General features: G+C 37.4%; 1 protein-coding gene across 1 annotated transcript in view; it reads right to left on the bottom strand.

Moving 5' to 3' along the window:
* The window catches only part of SNX6 (sorting nexin 6), a 52,710-nt gene that overhangs the window by 13,399 nt on the left and 18,324 nt on the right, over positions 1-20,987 (bottom strand). Inside the window, exons 5-8 of the mRNA XM_040476912.1 lie at positions 19,438-19,559; positions 17,337-17,460; positions 9,190-9,285; positions 7,377-7,482 (exon numbers count right to left, since the gene is read on the bottom strand). Of these exons, the coding sequence (XP_040332846.1) occupies positions 7,377-7,482; positions 9,190-9,285; positions 17,337-17,460; positions 19,438-19,559 (448 nt within the window). The remainder of the gene's footprint in view (positions 1-7,376; positions 7,483-9,189; positions 9,286-17,336; positions 17,461-19,437; positions 19,560-20,987) is intronic.

Below are 20,987 nucleotides of genomic sequence, written 5' to 3' on the forward strand. Positions count from 1 at the left end.
TATCCTATCCTATCCTATCCTATCCTATCCTATCCTATCCTATCCTATGCAGGTCCACGCCCAACATGGGGCTTGAACTCATTACCCTGAGATTAAGAGTCATAGACTCAGGGGTGCCTGGGTGGCTCAGTTAACTGAGTATTACACTCTTGATTTCGGCTCAGGTCAAGCATGAAGTCTGCTTAGAATTCATTCATTCTCTCTCTCTCTCTCTCTCTCTCTCTCTGCCACTCTCCCCCTCTGGTGTTCTCTCTCTCTCTTAAACAAACAACAAAAAAAGAGTCGTATGCTCTACTGACAGCCAGCAAGGTGCCCCTGAGCTAAATAACTTTAAAACAATTTTTATTAAAAAAAAAATTTTTTTTTCCAATGTTTATTTATTTTAGGACAGAGAGAGACAGAGCATGAACGGGGGAGGGGCAGAGAGAGAGGGAGACACAGAATCGGAAACAGGCTCCAGGCTCTGAGCCATCAGCCCAGGGCCTGACGCGGGGCTCGAACTCCCGGACCGCGAGATCGTGACCTGGCTGAAGTCGGACGCTTAACCGACTGTGCCACCCAGGTGCCCCAAAACAATTTTTAAAGTATAGTAGGATTCTATTTTATTTTAATTTTTTAAAGGATTTTATTTTTAAGTAATCTCTTCATTCAATGTGGGGCTCAAACCTACAACCCTGAGATCAAGAGTCGCATATTCTACTGACTGAGCCAGCCAGGCACCCCTAATAGGATTCCATTTTAAATAATCAAAAATAAACTTAAGGATACTCCTAATTATTACAACTAACACTAGTATATATACCATTTCATATTTACAAAGTTTTTCTTTCTTGAGGGGGTACAGGCGAGGCCTGTGGGCTCCAGCCTGGTCCAGTTGGTGGAGTATGGGGGTCCCCAGGAAAGCAAACAGGGTACTGCTGGAGCCCCACAGGGTGCACTATGTGACTCTGGGTGTGTAGAGGGAGTAAGTGCAGGTCTTGATGGAGGGACAGGGAGAGGACAGACTAGGACAAAGTTTCTCTTAACAGAGGAGTAAAACGTGTGAGATAACTCATCTTAATGTCATTTTATAAACAAGGGAACCAGTATAATACCAATTAATTATGTGACTTGCCCAATGCTCTAGAGCAAATTGGTAATAAATCTAGGAAGGAATTCAAGCTTCCCACACTTTATAGTTCTTAAGTACTGAACAAGCAAATGTAAATAACTACTTCCTTAGAAGAAATCTGTAAGTTACAAAAATAGAATAAAATATAAAAATAACTCCTAGCCTTCTCCAAAGAATGACACAAGAATAGAAGGTATCAAGGCAGAGACTTTATTTCCTTTCTGTTACAGCATGTAACAGTACTCCAAAACAGAGGTTCTTATTTCTAGGTACCAGCTGAACTGTCTCTATAACAGAGGTTCTCAAACTTTTTGGTCTAAGGACTCCTTTACACTCTTAGAAATTATTGAGGATCCTAAATAATTGTGTTTATGGGGATTATGTCTATCAATATGTACTGTATGTTTTTTAAGTAAAGCAAAATGATTAAAAGTATTAAAATCATAGTTAACATAAGTAATATTTCAAATGAAAAATAACTATATGTATTTTTAAATTAGTGAGCAGAGTGACACTATTACATTTTTACAAATTTTTTGTGTCTTTATCTTAATAGAAGAGCTGCATTCTCTTACCTGCTTCTGCATTCAATCGTAATATTATAATACACTGCTTTTGTTCAAATATGTGGAGAAAATGCAGTCTCAAACAGATATGTAGCTTTATTTTCAGATAATTGTGGATATTCCTTTTAAAAAATATTTTTTTAATGGTTATATTTATTTTTGAGAGAGAGACAGACAGACAGAGTATAGCAGCGGAGGTACAGAGAGGGAGACACAGAATCCAAAGCAGGCTCCAGGCTCTGAGCTGTCAGCACAGAGCCCGACGCGGGGCTCGAACTCGTCAACTGCGAGATCATGACCTGAGCCGAAGTCGGACACTCAACCGACTGAGCCATCCAGGCGCCCTGTGGATATTCTTCTTTGATACCACCCCAAAACTCAACAAGTAGTAGTTTCTTTAAGAGTTAGTTGTAATGACATGGATGGAACTGGAGAGTGATATGCTAAGTGAAATAAGTCATACAGAGAAAGACGATACCATACATTTTCACTCTTATGTGGATCCTGAGAAACCTAACAGAAGACCATGGGGGAGGGGAAGAGGAAAAAAAAAGTTACAGAGAGGGAAGGAGGCAAACCATGAGAGACTCTTAAAAACTGAGAATAAACTGAGGGTTGATGGGGGATGGGAGGGAGGGAAAAGAGGGTGATGGGCATTGAGGAGGGCACCTGTTGGGATGAGCACTGGGTGTTGTATGGAAACCAATTTGACAATAAATTTCATATTAAAAAAAATAGTTGCAGTGGGGAATCTAAAATCATATCAATAAACTTTCTAAGCTCTATTACATTAAACTCCATTGGTATAAATAAGTGATATTAATCCCAAGATCATAAAGTTGGTTTAACATTTGAAAATCAATCAATACATAATAGACTAAAAGGAAAAAACGGGATTATCTGAACACTGCAGCTGCAAAAAGAGCATATGAAAAGAATCCAACGCTCATTCCTGATTTAAAAAAACACAACCTCTCAGATAAATTTATAAGACAATTTTTTCACCCTGATAAAAAGCATCTAGGAAAAACCTACACCAAACACCATAATTAATGGTTTAAGAATGAATGCCTTCCGGGGCGCCTGGGTGGCGCAGTCGGTTGGGCGTCCGACTTCAGCCAGGTCACGATCTTGCGGTCCGTGAGTTCGAGCCCCGCGTCAGGCTCTGGGCTGATGGCTCAGAGCCTGGAGCCTGTTTCCGATTCTGTGTCTCCCTCTCTCTCTGCCCCTCCCCCATTCATGCTCTGTCTCTCTCTGTCCCAAAAATAAATAAACGTTGAAAAAAAAAAAAAGAATGAATGCCTTCCCCATAAGCTAAGGAACAAGGCAAAGATGCCTATTCTCACCACTTCCATCCACACTGCACTGGAGCTATAGGTATAGCTTCAGTACAACGGGGCAAAGACAAGAAATAAATGGAATCTAAATTGGAAACAAGTGTAATTGTTTTTATTGGCAGATGATCATCTATGTAGAAAATCATAAGGAATCTACAAAATAGTTACTGGAACTAATAAGTGAGTTTATTTAGTAATATTGCAAGATACAAGATCAATACAGAAAACACACTGTATTTCTATATATTAGCAAAGAACTAGAAACTGAAATGTAAAAAACACATCATTTATGATAGCATCAAAAAATAATCAGGGATCAATTCAACTAAAGGTGTATAAGATCCTCGGACTTCAAGCTGTATTACAAAGCTGTAATCATCAAGATAGTATGGTATTGGCACAAAAACAGACACTCAGATCAACGGAACAGAACAGAGAACCCAGAATGGACCCACAAACATATGGCCATCTAATCTTTGACAAAGCAGGAAAGTGTATCTGATGGAATAAAGACAGTCTCTTCAGCAAGTGATGCTGGGAAAACTGGACAGTAACATGCAGAAAAATGAACCTGGACCACTTTCTTATACCATACACAAAAATAAACTCAAAATGGATGAAAGACCTAAATGTAAGACAAGCCATCAACATCCTCGAGGAGAAAGCAGGCAATAACCCTTTGATCTTGGCTGCAGCAACCTCTTACTCAACGCATCTCCAGGGGCAAGGGAAACAAAAGCAAAAATGAACTATTGGGACCTCAACAAAATAAAAAGCTTCTGCACAGCAAAGGAAACAATCAGCAAAACTAAAAGGCAACCGACAGAATGGGAGAAGATATTTGCAAACGACATACCAGATAAAGGGTTAGTATCCAAAATCTACAAAGAACTTATCAAACTCAACACCCAGAAAACAAATAATCCAGTGAAGAAATGGGTAAAAAAGACATGAATAGACACTTCTCCAAAGAAGACATCCAGACAGCCAACCGACACATGAAAAAATGTTCAACATCACTCATCATCAGGGAAATACAAATTAAAACCACAATGAGATACCACCTCACACCAGTCAAGAATGGCTAAGATGAACAACTCAGGCAACAACAGATGTTGGCCAGGACGTGGAGAAAGAGGATCTCTTTTGCACTGCTGGTGGGAATGCAAACTGGTGCAGCCACTCTGGAAAACAGCATGGAGGTTCCTCAAAAAATTAAAAATAGAACTATCCTATGACCCAGCAATTGCACTACTAAGTATTTATCCAAGGGATACAGGTATGCTGCTTCAAAGAGGCACATGCACCCCAATGTTTATAGCAGCACTATCAACAATAGCCAAAGTATGGAAAGAGCCCAAATGTCCATCAATGGATGAATGAAGAAGATGTGGTATATATACACAATGGAGTATTACTTGGCAATCAAAAAGAATGAAATCTTGCCATTTGCAACTATGTGGATGGAACTAGATGGTATTAAAGCGAAATTAGTGAAAGACAAATATCATATGACTTCACTCATATGAGGACTTTAAGACAGAACCGATGAACACAAGGGAAGGGAAGCAAAAATAAAATAAAAACAGGGAGGGGGACGAAACATGACTCTTAAATATGGAGAACAAACAGAAGGTAACTGAAGGGAGGGGGGATGGGCTAAATGGGTAAGGGGCATTAAGGAATCTACTCCTGAAATCGTTGTTGCACTATATGCTAACTAACTTGGATGTAAATTTAAAAAAATAAAAAATTAAATTAAAAAAAAAACCGGTGTATAACACCTGTACAATATAAGTTAAAAAACATTGCTGAGAGAATTATAAGGAAGACCAAACTAAATGGAGAGATATACTATATTTATGTATCAGAAGAGTCAATATGGTTAAGATGTCAATCTTCCCCAAAATGACCTACAGATTCTACACAACCCCAAAATCCCAGACAGCATTTGTGTAGAAAGTGACAAGCTAATTCTAAATCGGTATGAATTGAAATAAGTCAATCAGAAGAAGACAAATCCCACACGATTTCACTCATATGTGGAATTTAAGAAACAAAACAGATGAACATATGGGAAAGGAAGGGGAAGAGAAGAGAGGGAAACAAACCACAAGAGACTCTTAACAATAGAGAACAAACAGAGTAGACAGAGGGAGGTGGGTAAGACATGGGCTAGATGGGTGATGGAAATTAAGGAGGGCACTTGTGACAAACACGGAGTATTGTAAATAATGAATCACTAAATTCTACTCCTGAAACCAATGTTGCACTGTATATTAACTAAGTAAAATTTAAATAAAAAAATAAAATCCATATGAAAATGTAAAGAACCTAGAGGGGCCAAAAACAACTTTGGTAAAGAAGAAAAAAGCTAGAAGATTTATGTAAGAAGGGATGTTCAACATCATTAGTCATTAGGGAAATGCAAATTAAAAATTAAAACTACACAGAGACATTACTGACTTATGAGAATGGCTGAAATGAAAAAGAATGAGTATCCTTGTTGGAAAAGATGTGGAGCAACTGGAACGCTCATGTACAGCTGGTAGGAATATAAAATGGTACAATCATTTTGGGAAAAAAGTGGCAGTTTTTTCCAAAGTTTTTTTTTTTTAATTTTTTTTTTCAACGTTTATTTATTTTTGGGAGAGAGAGAGACAGAGCATGAACGGGCGAGGGGCAGAGAGAGAGGGAGACACAGAATCGGAAACAGGCTCCAGGCTCTGAGCCATCAGCCCAGAGCCCGACGCGGGGCTCGAACTCACGGACCGCGAGATCGTGACCTGGCTGAAGTCGGACGGTCAACCGACTGCGCCACCCAGGCGCCCCTAAAGTTTTTAAAAAGTTAATTATACACTTACCGCATGACCTGGTCACTCTTTCAGGTATTACCCAAGAGCAACGGAAGCACATGTCCATACAAAGACTTACATATAGATGGTTCACATCAGCTTTATTTATAACAGCCAAAAGCTAACAACAACCCAAATGTCCACCAATAGCTGAATGGATGAACAACTGTGATATATCCATAGAATAGAATAATACTCAGCAATAAAAAGGAATAACCTCTCGATACACACAACATGAATGAATCTCAAAATAATTTTGTTGAATTTCAAAGCCAAATAATAAAGAGTACATATAGTATGATTCCATTTATATAAAATTCTAGAAAATGCAAACTAATCTACAGAGACAAAAAGCAGATCGTTGGTTTCCTGGGGACAGGGTGAGAAGGAGGGATTACAGAGGGCTATAAGGAAACTTGTGGAGGTGATAGATATATTAATTATCTTGGCTGTAGTGATGATTTTACACATATGTCAAAACTTATCAAATTGTATACTCTGAATACTACAGCTTACTGATATCAATTTTTACCTCAATAAAGATGTTAAAAAACCCCATTAGCCTATCTTGAACTTTGAATGAATCTTTTACATATGTGATTTTGTAACATCATGTATTTGGTCATTTAGAAAATATTGGTTCAATGAATGATGCAGACCTTCCAAATGTTGATGCACTTCAGTATACATAAACAGTATCAAAAATTCACATATTCCCATCAATCTCCTCCCTCAGACCAGTCTTTAATTATTGGGAACCAAGCTCATGGGGATGGATACAAGTTTTCCAAAATTCTACTTATTGCTGGAAAGCTTGACTTTTATCATTGTCAACAAATACTGTCAGTTGTTTTCCTTAAAGTGACAGGGTCACTTAATTTTTAAGAAAATGTCTACCAAATACTCAACTATGAATAATCATCATTTGTCCATTGTTCTCTCAAGTAAAAATGGGGTTTTATGAAAAAAGCAACTAGTTTAGTTGCAACTCAATCACTAAAATGCTTTTCTAGAGAGAACCATCATATGTAATCAAAGTGCTTTACACATACCTCCCATCATTCAGATATTAAAAAATGTGAACCCAAGGGAAGCGATTTATTAATTAATAATTTTTACTGCTTCATCAAGGACATCCTTAATTGAAAAATCTGTTCTAACTGCAAATGCACTGTAGAAAGAATACAGTGACTATTAGCATAATTTGGTGCTACTGCCCTGGTCTGTGCTAAGGCATCAGTAATTTTATCCACCATGGCTTTTGCATTATCAGTGTAAATATCAACATGGTGAAAAATACAAAAAGCATCGTGGATTATTATGAAGATAGTTTTTACCTCACAGACTTGCTAAAAATAAAAAGAGCCCTAGGGTCAAAGCTTCACAGACCAAAGTTTGAGAAACACTGTTCTATATCAAGACTTTTACAAACTGTAAATAAAATAACAACTTTATAATTATTCCATTAAAAAAAGGTAAGCTTTAGCCACAGAGAAAAAAACCTTACTTTTGTGGGATCTTGTCATCCTATCAGATTTAGCAGATGCATCCTTAACTCGGTTATGATATTCTAAAAGAAATGTTCGTTCATGCTCAAAGAAATCATCTACGTCCTATGGGATCAAAAGAAAATGTAATTTTTTCACTTATTTGCTTTAGTGTAATACATAAAGCACTTTACCATTATAATACAAAAAACCAGTAAAACAGCACAGCTATCCTCTAATAATCAGATGTTCTACTGATTTCATCAGTAACTTCAGAGCCCCACATCAGGCTGTCTTCTGTCAGCTCGGAGCCTGCTTTGGATCCTCGGTCCCCGCCTCCCTCTGTCCCTCCTTTGCTCATTCTCTCTCTCTCAAAATAAATAAATAAACTTAAAAAAATTAAAAAATAAAAAATAAAAATACTTTCCTCCTTTCTAAAATAGCAATCAGTTTTTGAAAAAGCAGCAGTTGAAATGATATAAGACCCACATCCACAGAACACAAGGAAGAATCAGTGCTGACAAAATGTCCTTTAAAATTTGTAATACATATGTACCACTTTCCTTGACTGTTAAAATGGGATAAACCATCCAACTTGTAGGATTGAAGATTAAATAAAGTATGTGCTACCAAATACCACACTGTAAATGTTCAAAAAATATTAGTTACTACTAATCATACTCAATACAGAGCATTAAATGGAAGGAAGCAGGGTTCTTATTAGAAAGTAGCCACGGCATATGCAATGTCAATATACCAAGTGACCCATCTCTGAAAACCAAAGTATAAATCAAATGAATAGTACTTTCCACCTAAGTTTTACTGTAGATGTATCTATAAAAACAGGTAATGATGACAAAGCTGCATCATTTATCTCTTTCTTAGTGTTTGTTTCATAATGTAATACTTAGGTGTTATTTATTTATATATTTAAACAATTTTTAATCTTTATTTATTTTTTTAAATGTATTTTATTTTATTTTTGAGAGAAAGAGAGCACTAACGGGGAAAGGGCAGAGACAGAGGGAGATACAGAATCTGAAGCAGGCTCTAGGCTCCAAGCTGTCAGCACAGAGCCCAATGTCAGGCTTGAACTCACAAATCGTGAGATCGTGACCTGAGCCGAAGTCAGATGTTTAATCAACTGAGCCACCCAGGTGCCCCTAAATTTTATTTTTATTTATTTATTTAAGTAAGCTCTGTGCCCAATGTGGAGCTTGAATTCATGACCCCGAGATCAAGAGCCTCATGCTCTACCTGAGCCAGGCACCCAAGACAAGACTAAAACCTCAAAGAAGCTCTTCTAACTCCAGATCTGAACCCAAGTCTGCCCCTAACATTTGTAAGACCAAGGGCAAATGTACAAATGGAGCCCCGCTTCGTGCCCCACCCTGCAGCTCTGTAAGGCACCTAAAGAAACCTCAGATGTATGTAACAGGACACTCCATTCTGCACACTGACCTCCCCTGTGCCTTCCCTTTCCCCAGCTGACCCATGGTCACCCTTGATTACCCACAGAAGAGGAAGACTTGGCTTCAGATTTGGGCAAAGAAATACCGGGTTCCGGATACTTCAAGCATGGTCTAGTTTGGAAGGAAGGGGTATGTGCTCCAGGTGGGCAAATCCCCTTGGACTGCAGAACTCTCGCCCGTTGGGAAAAGGAAGGGCTCTAAAGAGTGGATTCCAGGGCAGGGCCCAGTTTCTCAGGCCTAAGCATTCTACTATTCAAACTTCTCTTTTACTCCAATGGTCACCTGCACATCTGAAATCTCTATCTTCTTAAAATAAGTGGATTCTTAAACCAATACCTCTGTTAATCAAATAAAATCTTACCTTTACTCCTGAAACAATTACTCCATCTGCTGATTTAACCATGTTTTTAAAGAAATCTTCAAGTTTCTCTTTTTTATTTTTTCCTCTCACACTCAGCTGAAAGAAAGGTAAACTTAAGTTGGCAATTTTTTTCTTTTTTAGATTACATATGGAAAGTAATGCCTCTTTCATTATTATTTACCACTTGCTGCACCAGGGTGTCCCATAAAGGAATAGCCCATCTAATTTCCTTATCTACTACCACGGTTTCAATGCTCACCATTATATAAATGATTCACAAATCATGATCACTACCACTAAGCTCTTTCCTGAATCTTAGATTCTATTTCCATTTGCCTAGATCATATCCTTATAAATGGAAATTCTGCTAACCTCACATTAGACTAAAGCAGTATTCATTATAATCTAATCTCCAAAACTTTCCTTTTCTTGGTTCTCCCTATTCATGGTCCCTCCTTCATGGTCCCTCCATCCAACCAATCTCTCAGATTCCCACATGTTCCCTAAAACCCCATACCACTCATTAAAAATCTTGAAATAATCTACAACTTCTTTTTGTCTCTCAAAGCTCAAATTCTACCATCAAATGTCTGAAATTTGTCCCTTTCCTTTCTCACTGTCCTAGTAAAAATCCTCATTATTTCTTGCTTAACTACCACACTGGACTACTAGTTAACATCTCTCATTTCTTCAATCCAATCCATTCTGATGAGGACTTCCAAAATTAAATTTTGAGCATCTCCTCCCTACTCAATAACTTTATAGAGTTTCACAATGTTCAGAGAATAAAAGCCAATCCCCTAGGCATGGTATTCAAGACTTTCAACAATCTGGTTCAATTTACCTTTGTACTCACCACCAAACCCCCACAGAACCTTATGTTCCAAATAGTTCTCAAAAGAAGCTCTAAATGCTTAGGTTCCCCTATACCTGAAATAGTATCTCTCTTCCCACCAAAAATTCTATTCAGACTTCATTAAACATCGAAATTAAAACACATTCTCTTCATGAAACCTTTCTAAACTGCTGTATCTTTAGGCCTCTGAATGCACTCTGGGTGTTTTTCAAAACTGTGTTCTTATATTAACTAATTCACTTATTTAAAAAACTATTGACAAATGTGTATTACAATCACGCACTGTGCTAGGTGTTCAGAAAATAAGGATGATTAAGAGGTGGTCCATACTCTATAAGAGTAATTTATGGTGCAGAGGAGAATCCAGAGAAACATATGATTAAACATAGGGTGAGCAGTACAATGTTATAGGAATCCATACGGCACTTCGAGAACACCAAGGGAACTTAATACAGACTTAGAAAATGAGAAAGGTAAGACTGGAGGTTGAAAGACCAGTCAGAGGCTGTTTCAATAACCCAATCAAGGGTTATAAAGGTCAGAACTAATCTTTAGGTCTGGTGATAGAAGGAAGTAGACACATTCCTAATATAGTAAGACAGTAGAACAGACAGGATTTGGTGTTTCCTAATAGGAATAGGGAGCAGGGGGATGCCTGAGTGGCTCAGCGAGTTAACTGTCCAACTCTTGATCTCAGCTCAGGTCTTGATCTCCGGGTCTGAGTTCAGGCCTCAGCATGGAGCCTACTTAAAAAAAAAAAAAAAAAAAGGAATAGGGAGTAAAGTCATGAGTAATTTTTAGGTCTTAAGAAATTGGAAGGTGCTGGTATCTTCTTTGAGACAGAGAACATAAAAGAAGACCTGCATTTAAAGAAGAGCTCAAACAAGTGATACAGATTTATAAGTTAATAGATATAAAAGTACCTGCAGCCATAGGAGTCAATGAGATCACTTCAGGAGAATTTAGAGTTAGAAGTCTAAAGGAACTTCTAAATTTCTGGAGAAATCAGTGAGGAACCTTGGAAGGATCCTATTTAAATGAATGGATATATGGAGGAAAAAGCTCACAAAGGACACTAAGAAGGAGCCACAAAGTTAAGAAGGAAACTCAGAACAGATCCCAAAGATCCAGAAGTACATGGGATCCAGGATAGCTAGAAAGATACCTTTGTCAAAGTGGAAAGGCACAATGTAATATACTATATTAGTAGAATAAAGGACAAAACCACATTATCATCTCAATAGCTATACTTTTTCATAATAAAAACACTCAACAAACTAGGAATAGAAGGGAACTTCTTCAACTTGATCAAGAGCATCAATGAAAACCCCACAGTTAACATCATACTTAATAGTGAAATAGTGAATGCTTTCCTCCCAAGATCATAGACAAAACAAGGATGTCTGCTCTTGTCATTTCTATTTTACATTGTACTGGAGATTCTAGCCATGGAAGTTAGGCAAGCAAAAGAAATTAAAAGTTGTCCAGATTGGAAAGGAAGAAAAAAAAGAAAAAAAAAAAAAAGCTAATATATGCATGTGGCTGCCAAGGCAGATGAGGGTTGTGGGAGACATGTGGAGTTGTGGGATTTGATCTCTGATTGGCTTGTATTTCCTAGTGAACAAGGTCATTCTACATCAAGGAGGAACTGCTGCAAGTTGAAATTAGCTTTTATGGAAAATGGGAGAGAGCTGTTTGAAGTCATATATAACCTTGTTATAAATGATGGAGCAGGCAATCTAGGCTACATGAGAACAAAGTAAAGACAAAAGGGCTGCTAACAGGGTCAAAATGCAGAAGAGATCAAGTGTCTAGATGTACCAGAATCAAAGAACAATCAAAATATGAATAGGGAAAAACAGAGCTGTCTATGTTTGGAGTCTATTAATACTAGGGCTTAAGAACTCAGATATGAGGCAGGGTCCTGGGTTATGTCCACTGATAAGGCAGCAAGAACTGAATGGACATTAGGGTGTTGAAGAGGTTATATATTTACTCTACTCTTAAGTAGACTCAGACTATACCTAGTAGAAACAGAGAAGGTATACAACTACTTAAGTAAGGCACTGAACATTAAAGGCAATCATTCCTTACAACAGCAACTATTTCTCAAACAACTCAATGCTAGAATAAGCTTTTCTAGGCCTCCCAGCTGCCTGATGGCCTCTTTAGACTTTAAGACACCCTAGCTCTACTTCAGCAACTTATCAGTCCCATGGCTCTCGGAAACTTAGAAAACAAAACAGCACATGCAGATTGCTTTTCCTGCCCCACTGAAGTATGTAAAGATCCATGAAACAGCATTAGAACAACATTGAGAAAAACCTCTTAGTTTTGGGCCTATAATCTCCTTCTTTTTAAAAAACTTTTTTTGTATTAGTTTGTATTTCGAGAGAGACGGAATGAGAGAGCAGGGGAGGGGCACAGAGAGAGGGAGAGAGAATCACAAACAGGCTCCATGCTGTCAGCACAGAGCCTCATGTGTGGCTAGAACCCACCAACCATGAGATCATGACCTGAGCTGAAACTGAGTCAAATGCTTAACCAACTGAGCCACCCAGGCATACCTTTTCTTCTTCTTCTTCTTCTTCTTTTTTTTAATTTTTAACATTTATTTATTTTTAAGAGACAGAGAAAGATAGTGTGTGAGTGGGGAAGGAGCAGAGAGAGAAGGAGACACAGAATCTGAAGCAGGCTTCAGGCTCTGAGCTGTCAGCACAGAGCCCGACACGGGGCTCAAACTCACGGACCATGAGATCATGACCTGAGCTGAAGTCACACACCCAACCGACTGAGTCACTCAGGTGTCCCTTCTTTTTTTTTAATGTTTGTTAATTTTTGAAAGAGGGAGGGAGCACAAGCGGAGGAGGGGCAGAGATGGGGACAGAGGATCTGAAGCAGGCTCTGCACTGACAGAGAACCCAATCCTGGGCTCAAACTCATAAACTGTGAGATCATGACCTGATCTTACTTAACTGACTGAGCCACCCAGGTGCCCTGGGGCCTATAATCTTCTATAACCTGTTAATATACTTGCTATTAATTAATGATTAAAAAATATTTGCAAACCACTTTCCTGTCTTTTTAGAGTTTCTCCAAAATACCATGTGCTGGTATTAAAAGGGTTATTATAATGCATGACATCATTATCTCTATTAAGCATATATTAGTGGGAGGAAGAAAAAGAAATCTATATTGAAGGGAGAAAATTTATGAAACCTTAATTTTTTTCCAAAGCTATTTATAAATCTGATCTAAACAATCAATAATCCATTTGACAAAATACAGCATCCATTCTTAATAAAAACCCGCAACAATGTAGGGATAGATGGAATATATCTCAACATCATAACCATATATGAAAGACCCATAGTTAATATCCTCCTCAATGGGGAAAAGCTGAAAGCCTTTCCTTTATAGTCAGGAACAAGACAAGGATACCCATTCTCATTATTACTATTTAACACATTATTGGAAGTCTTAATCTCCGCAGTCAGACAACAAAAAGAAAAGGCACCCAAATCAGCAAGGAGGAAGTCAAACTTTCACATGATACTCTATGTAGAAAATCCGAAAGACTCCACCAAAAAATTGCTAGAACTAATACATGAATTCAGCAAAGTCACAAGACATAAAATCAACATGCAGAAATCTGTTGCATTTTTATACATTGATAACGAAGCAGCAGAAAAAGAAATCAAAGGATTGATTCCATTTGGAACTGCACCAAAAACGTACCTAGGAAAATAAACCTAACTAAAGAGGTAAAAGATCTGTACTCTGAAAACTATAAAACACTTATGACAGAAATTGAAGAGGACACTAACAAATGGAAGAGCATTCCATGCTCATGGATTGGAAGAACAAACGTTAAAATGTCAATACTACCCAAAGCAATCCACACATTTAATGCAATCCCTATCAAAATACCACCAGCATTTTTCTCAGAGCTAGAACAAACAATCCTAAAATCTGTATGGGACCACAAAAGACCCTGAATAGCCAAAGCAATCCAAAAAAGAAAAACAAAACTGGAGGCATCACGATTCCAGATTTGAAACTATATTACAAAACTGTAGTCATCGAGACAGTATGGTACTGGCACAGAAACAGATACATAGATCAGTGGAACAGAATAGAAAACCCAGAAATGGACCCACAACTATATGGTCAACTAATCTTCGACAAAGCAGGAAAGAAATCCAATGAAAAAAAGACAGTTTCTTCAACAAATGGTGTTGGGAAAAGTGGACAGCAACATGCAGAAGAATGAACCTGGACCACTTTATTACACCATACACAAAAATAAATTCAAAATGGATGAAAGACCTAAATGTGCGATAGGAAACCATCAAATTCCTAGAATAAAACACAGGCAGCAACTTCTCTGACCTTGGCCAGAGCAACTTCTTACTAGACACATTGCCAACGTTAAGGAAAACAAAAGCAAACATGAACTATTGGGACTTCCTTAAATAAAAAGCTTCTGGGGCACCTAGGTGGTTCAGTCGGTTAAGTGTCAGACCCTTGATTTCAGCTCAGGTCCTGATCTGATGGTTGGATCGAGCCCTGCATGGGGCTCTATGCTGAGTGTGGAGCCTGCTTGGGATTCAATCTCCCCTTCTCTTTCTGCCCCTCCCCTGCTGATGTTTTCTCTCTCTTTCAAAAATAAACTTAAAAGGCTCCTGCACAGCAAAGGAAACAACCAACAAAACTAAAAGATAGCCTACAGAATGGGAGAAGATATCTGCAAATGACATATCAGATAAAGGCTTAGTATCCAAAATCCATAAAGAACTTACCAAATTCAACACCCAAAAAACAAATAATCTAGTGAGGAAATGGGCAGAAGACATGAACAGACACTTTTCCAAAGAAGACATCCAGATGGCTAACAGACATATAAAAGATGATCACCATCACTTATCATCAGGGAAATACAAATCAAAACCATGATGAAATACCACTTTACACCTGTCAGAATGGCTAAAATTAACAACATAAGAAACAGCAAGTGTTGGCAAGCATGCAGAGAAAGGGGGAAATGCTCTTGCACTGTTGGTGGGAATGCAAACTGGTGCAGTCACTCTGGAGAATAGTATGGAGGTCCCTCAAGAAACTAAAAATAGAACTACCCTATGATCCAGCAATTGCACTATTAGGTATTTACCCAAAGGATACAAAAATACAGATTCAAAGGGGTACCTGCACCCCAATGTTTATAGCATTATCAACAATAGCCAAACTATGGAGAGAGCCCAAATGTCCATCAATTTATGAACGGATAAAGAAGATGTGGTACATATATACAATGGAATATTACTCAGCCATCAAAAAGAATGAAATCTGGCCATTTGCAATGATGTGGACGGAGCTAGCATATATTATGTTAAGTGAAATAAGTCAACCAGAGAATGACAAATCCCATATGATTTCGCTTCTATGTGAAATATAAGAAACAAAACAGATGAACATATGGGAAGAGGGGGGAAAGAAAAGTGAGGGAAACAAACCACAAGAGACTCTTAATGACAGAGAACAAACTGGGTTGACAGAGGGAGGTGGGTGGGAGATGGGCTAGATGAGTGATAGGTACTAAGGAGGGCACTTGTTGGGATGAGCACTGGGTGTTGTACGTAAGTGATAAATCACTGAATTCTACTCCTGAAACCAATATTGCACTGTATGTTAACTATAAAATTTAAATTAAAAAAAAAAAGTTAAAAAACCACCACCACAACTGGAAAACAATCAATAATCTTTCACTTATCATTTTAACAAATACTTATTTTACATCTTAATTGTCAGCCATTATTCTAAAGCAGTGAGGATACAATGGTGTAAAATTCAAGCCTTGCTTTCAGAGAGCTTACATTTTAGTAGAGAGGACAGATAATAAATACATAAAAATTTAAAATACAGACATATAATTTCAGATAGTACTAAGGGATTTGGCAATGGGACAGAGTACACAGAGCATGAGGCTCCTCCAGCTCAAGTGGCCTTGCACTGATAATACTCACTGTATGCCTAAGCTGCTCTACCAATTATTATTAAGGTTTTGGCCAAGGCCATGAATAAGGTTAAGCAAAAACAAACACATAAAAGTAAAAAAAGTGATGACAGCATTCTATCATGTGTTCTTTGGCAACCCAGTCACAAGTTATTTTCAGCTTCTTATAATTCATGACATAGCCAGAATTTTTTTACAGTTCCTAGTTGTAAATGACCACATGCCAGTATCACATACCATATTTACACTTGTGAAAGTATCCAGGCTTAAAATGCTGTTTCTGTGATCCTGAGTTACTTCATACCCTTTCAAAAAAATGTGTTCTCTCTATTGCTAGACTTAGGATATTTTATTGTCATGTCTACTAAAACCAAACCAGAAGGGCAAATTTATATACATAAAATTCTTTGATCTTGATGTCAACTTATAAGCAAATAAGCACTATGCTACATTTGTTTTCTGCTAAAATTATGAGTTAATCTTGTCATTCAAATATAAATCCCAAGATCTGTATCACCTATCCATTAAAAAAAATTTTTGCCAGTACTATGAATGAAGAAATCTTTAAAGCTCAACCACATCAATTTTTCTATTTGCACTGTAACAGAGTTTTCAGGCAGGGAAGGAGGAAGAGTAGGAGCAATTGGCACTGAAAAAGGTCAGTTAAACAGATCAAAAGGCAATGATTAACCCTAAAGTAATCTAGAATTCTTTAGCTCAAGCACCTCCCTGGAATTTCAGAAAACTTCAAACTCAAATTTAGGAAACAATCAAGTTGATAATCCTATTTCTTAAGAGGTTCACAATTCAGGATGAAAATCAATGTCCCATGCAGTAACATGATTTAGCCTCATTTCTTCAATTTCTTCATTTCTTCTCTAGTTGTATTGAAATACTCTATTACCACTAAAAAAAATGTCATTTTAGGGGCACCTTGGTGGCGCAGTCGGTTAAGCGTCCGACTTCAGCCAGGTCACGATCTCGCGGTCCGTGAGTTCGAGCCCCGCGTCGGCTCTGGGCTGATGGCTCGGAGCCTGGAGCCTGTTTCTGATTCTGTGTCTCCCTCTCTCTCTGCCCCTCCCCCGTTCATGCTCTGTCTCTCTCTGTCCCAAAAATAAATAAACGTTGGAAAAAAAAAAAAATTAAAAAAAAAAATGTCATTTTACACTACCTTGAAAAATAAGAACATTACAAAAAAAGGATTTTTTTCTAACTACTCCCTGCCTTTTACAGTGACTCTAAAAATAAACCTTGATTACTGCTTTAATCAATACTCACATCTTGATTATATTCCAAGAAGACATGGAAATTTAAGTCTTTTCTCAAAATAGGATGTGCTGCCACACGACATAGGAACACTTCATGCATTGCAACAGTCTTCTTGAATATTGCCAAATATTCACTAGAAACAATACACATAATTAAAGGTAAAACACTGCATCAACTAGAAAATAGTCCGTAACAGTTTTCAACAAATACTCCAAATTATTCTAAATGCAAAATTAAAGATACAAATATATAATCCATGTAAATAAAGGTTTTAGTTGAACTGTTAATAAAATGTATAAAATCCAGCTCTGAAAAGACTTCATGCTAGTTAATAGTATTTATTATATTTAAATGTTAATATTTTTAAGTTTTATGAACTTTTCTTCCTATGCAAGTTGATGTTAAAGATAACTATAGGGGTGTTTGTTTTCAGCTCCAGAGAAAGTACACTACAAATTATTTGATACAATCTTTATGGATCAATTTCTCGATAATTACTGCTTTTAAATACCTGTGTACAAAAAAAAAAAAATCTAAACTCAAACCTCAGTAAGCATATTTTCAACATTAATAATTATTTTCATCTAATGACCCAAACACACAAGAAAAAAAGCACACCACAGAGAGACTAATTTTTGTCATTACATTGGAAAATTATGTTTAAAATATTTTAATTTCATCAGTGAATCACAGTGATCATATAGTAATATACGTCAGTTTGAAAAAAGAAACACTCAAGGAAAAGGCCCAATATTCTTGCTTCAACTACGTGCAAGGAGGATAAATTTTACATACCAGCAAACCAGCAGGACCAATGTTGGGAGAAGTTTGATCTCTGTGAGGGTAGTCATTCAGTGAAGACAAAAAAGAAGGATGCAGAGGATGGAGGTAGCAGTAGAATAAACCCAAGGTTCTCTGTTATCCAACCCCTAACCAGACCACAAAAGAATCATGATCAGGGCCACTGGAAAACCACAGATTCTTTAATATTAATGTGCTCTGCTAATTTCCAGTTTTCAGTCTTATAACTATAAAAGTATGTATCTCTGTCTCTCAGACTATTGCTTGCACCCAGCATGGACAAAAATCTTAAAATATGTCACCTTACACTTTGACAAAAAAGATCTACTTTGCTAATTTATCTTGTCAAACGAGTTTAGCATTCTGAAGAGGAGTCTAGTAGCCAGGTGCATATATGCTTAAAAACTGAAACTAAGTGGAAGAGGAGAAAAGGAAATGAATGAAGAGGAGAAATGATCAGAAAAAGAGTGATGGAGGTGATGATGATACAAGGGAAAGTGTTTACTTGTACTGCTCTCAAAATACAGAAAACAATATCCTGTAAATCTAAAATTACTTCAAATGTCTAATAAGAAGGGAAAGATTCTGCATTTTCAGCAAATATGCTAAACGCAAAACAGAAGTTATCTCCAGTTTTTTCAAAGATTTAATGCATTTCTAGTATATGTGAAACTAATAATCATTTAATGAAAAACATTTTAAAACTATTCTCCTTTTACTTTGCTCCTATTCTTTTCCCCTTAGCCAGAAGCCATAGGCAGAAAGAAAGAGGGCAAAAATTAAACACAGACACAGCCATTTAGACAGGAGCACGCGTGCACACACATGCGTACACACACACACACACACTTTTTAAAAAAGAAAACAGAGTATGTGCAGAGTTGCTCGGTGCATATTTCTATGAGAAACAGAAAACAGAAGTTTGGGTAGTATGCACACATCGAAAAAAGAAAACCAGGTTGGCAATGACTAAGGCCTTGTAGATAAAAACCAAAACAACTTATATTCTGCTTCAAAAAGTCTTATTTCCCTTTCTACTATTTTTAAATAAAGTTTTGGACCCCCCATTTGCAATTTTCAGAGTCTATTTAAAACATGAATTTAAAGAATTTTACAATGTAGGCAATTATTCTATAATTTTCCTGTAGGCTCTGATCATGATCATTAAAACTGGTTGTTTGGCTTAAACCTGCATCTTTCAGAAAGGGTCACTGTGGTGAAATGATTAAAAGGATGGGATATCAGAGAGCACAGAAAAAAGGCATTAAAATAAGCACAATTAACAAAACCAACAACAAAAATCACATACGCTTCCAGTTCCTGTTTCATCTTTGTGAATTCTTCCTTTGTCATGGACCCTTCTCCTTCTCCAAGCTTCTGTAGTTTTTCCCTTGAAGCATCGAAGTCAGGTCTTGGTGGTGCTGGTGGGATCTGTAAGAAAACCAAATCACTAATTTTAAAGACTTTTAGTTTTCACAGCAACTGTACTACTGCTACCATAAAAGACTGTGTCTGGGAGAGCTAAAGATATCTTGAATGAACATGGCACCAGGAATATCTCAATTCAGGTTAGAAAATTTGATTAGGTCCTCTGCACAAGGAAGAAATATGGCAGAGCACTATTTTCTAGTATTAGAACAGTAGTTCCCAAACTTTAATCTGCAGATTCCTATGTGGCAACCTAGAGTCTTCAAATGTATAAACACATTAAGCTCTGACTATACACTAAATTAATATGCATACCAATTTTCAGAAGTATGTAAATAGTTTGATCAAATACAAACATATATTTTTAAATTAATGAATTCATAGTAGCTTTATGCTATTCCATGTTTCTTAAATTCATGGATGCCAACAGTACAATCCAGCAAGGGATGTTAAAAAGGGTTCCTTAACTGGAGGAGTGCACCAGAAGCATAGAGCACGGACTTAAAACCAAGACAACAAAACAGAGATTAATGACTAACCTCATTCCATTCACTCACAGTAAGGGGGTGAGTAAATACTTATCTTAAGTAAAAATATAGTATCTAGAAGAGACATATCTTTCAAGGGAAGGATAGAAGAAAAAAGTTTACCTTAAAAGGAAGGGCTTACAAATAAGAATTGTTAAGGGAAAATGATGGGAAGCAAAGAAAGCAAGAAGAAAAGATAAGTAGAGGAAAAGTTAAAGAATGAATACAAGAAAAGTGTTACGCTTGAGGAAAGCAATAGGGAAGGAAGCATCAAGTACAGCTAAGCACATATTCACATCTACTATGCACCAGGCATGATACTGAACAATGTGCATATAAAGATAAACAAGACATGGTCTTGGGTGCCTGGCTGACACAGTTGGTAGAGTATGCGACTCCTAATCTTAGGGTTGTGAGTTCAAGCCCCATGCTGGGTGTAGAGATCACTTAAAAATAAAATCTTGGAGCAGGGGCCTGGTGGCTCAGTCAAACGTCTGACTCTTGATATTGGCTCAGATTGTGATCTTGCAGCTGTGAGACTGAGCTCCTCGCTGGGCTCCTGAGCATGGAGCCGGCTTAAGATTCTCTCTACCTCTCTCTCTGCCCCTCCCTTTCTCATATGTATGTTCTCTCTCTCAAAATAAATAAACACTAAAAATAAATAAATAGGGGCACCTGGGTGGCTCAGTCGGTTGAGCATCTGACTTTGGCTCAGGTCATGATCTCAAGATTCGTGAGTTTGAGCCCCACGTCGGACTTGCTGCTGTCAGCCTGTCAGCACAGAGCTCCCTTCAGATCCTCTGTCCCCCTCTCCCTGCTCCTCCCCCACCTGCATTCTCTCCAAAATAAGTAATTATCTATCTATCTATCTATCTATCTATCTATCTATCTATCTATCTATCTA

The sequence above is a fragment of the Herpailurus yagouaroundi genome, unplaced genomic scaffold (genome assembly GCF_014898765.1).
Source record: "Herpailurus yagouaroundi ecotype Mexico unplaced genomic scaffold, PumYag 141, whole genome shotgun sequence".
Lineage (NCBI taxonomy): Eukaryota > Metazoa > Chordata > Mammalia > Carnivora > Felidae > Herpailurus > Herpailurus yagouaroundi.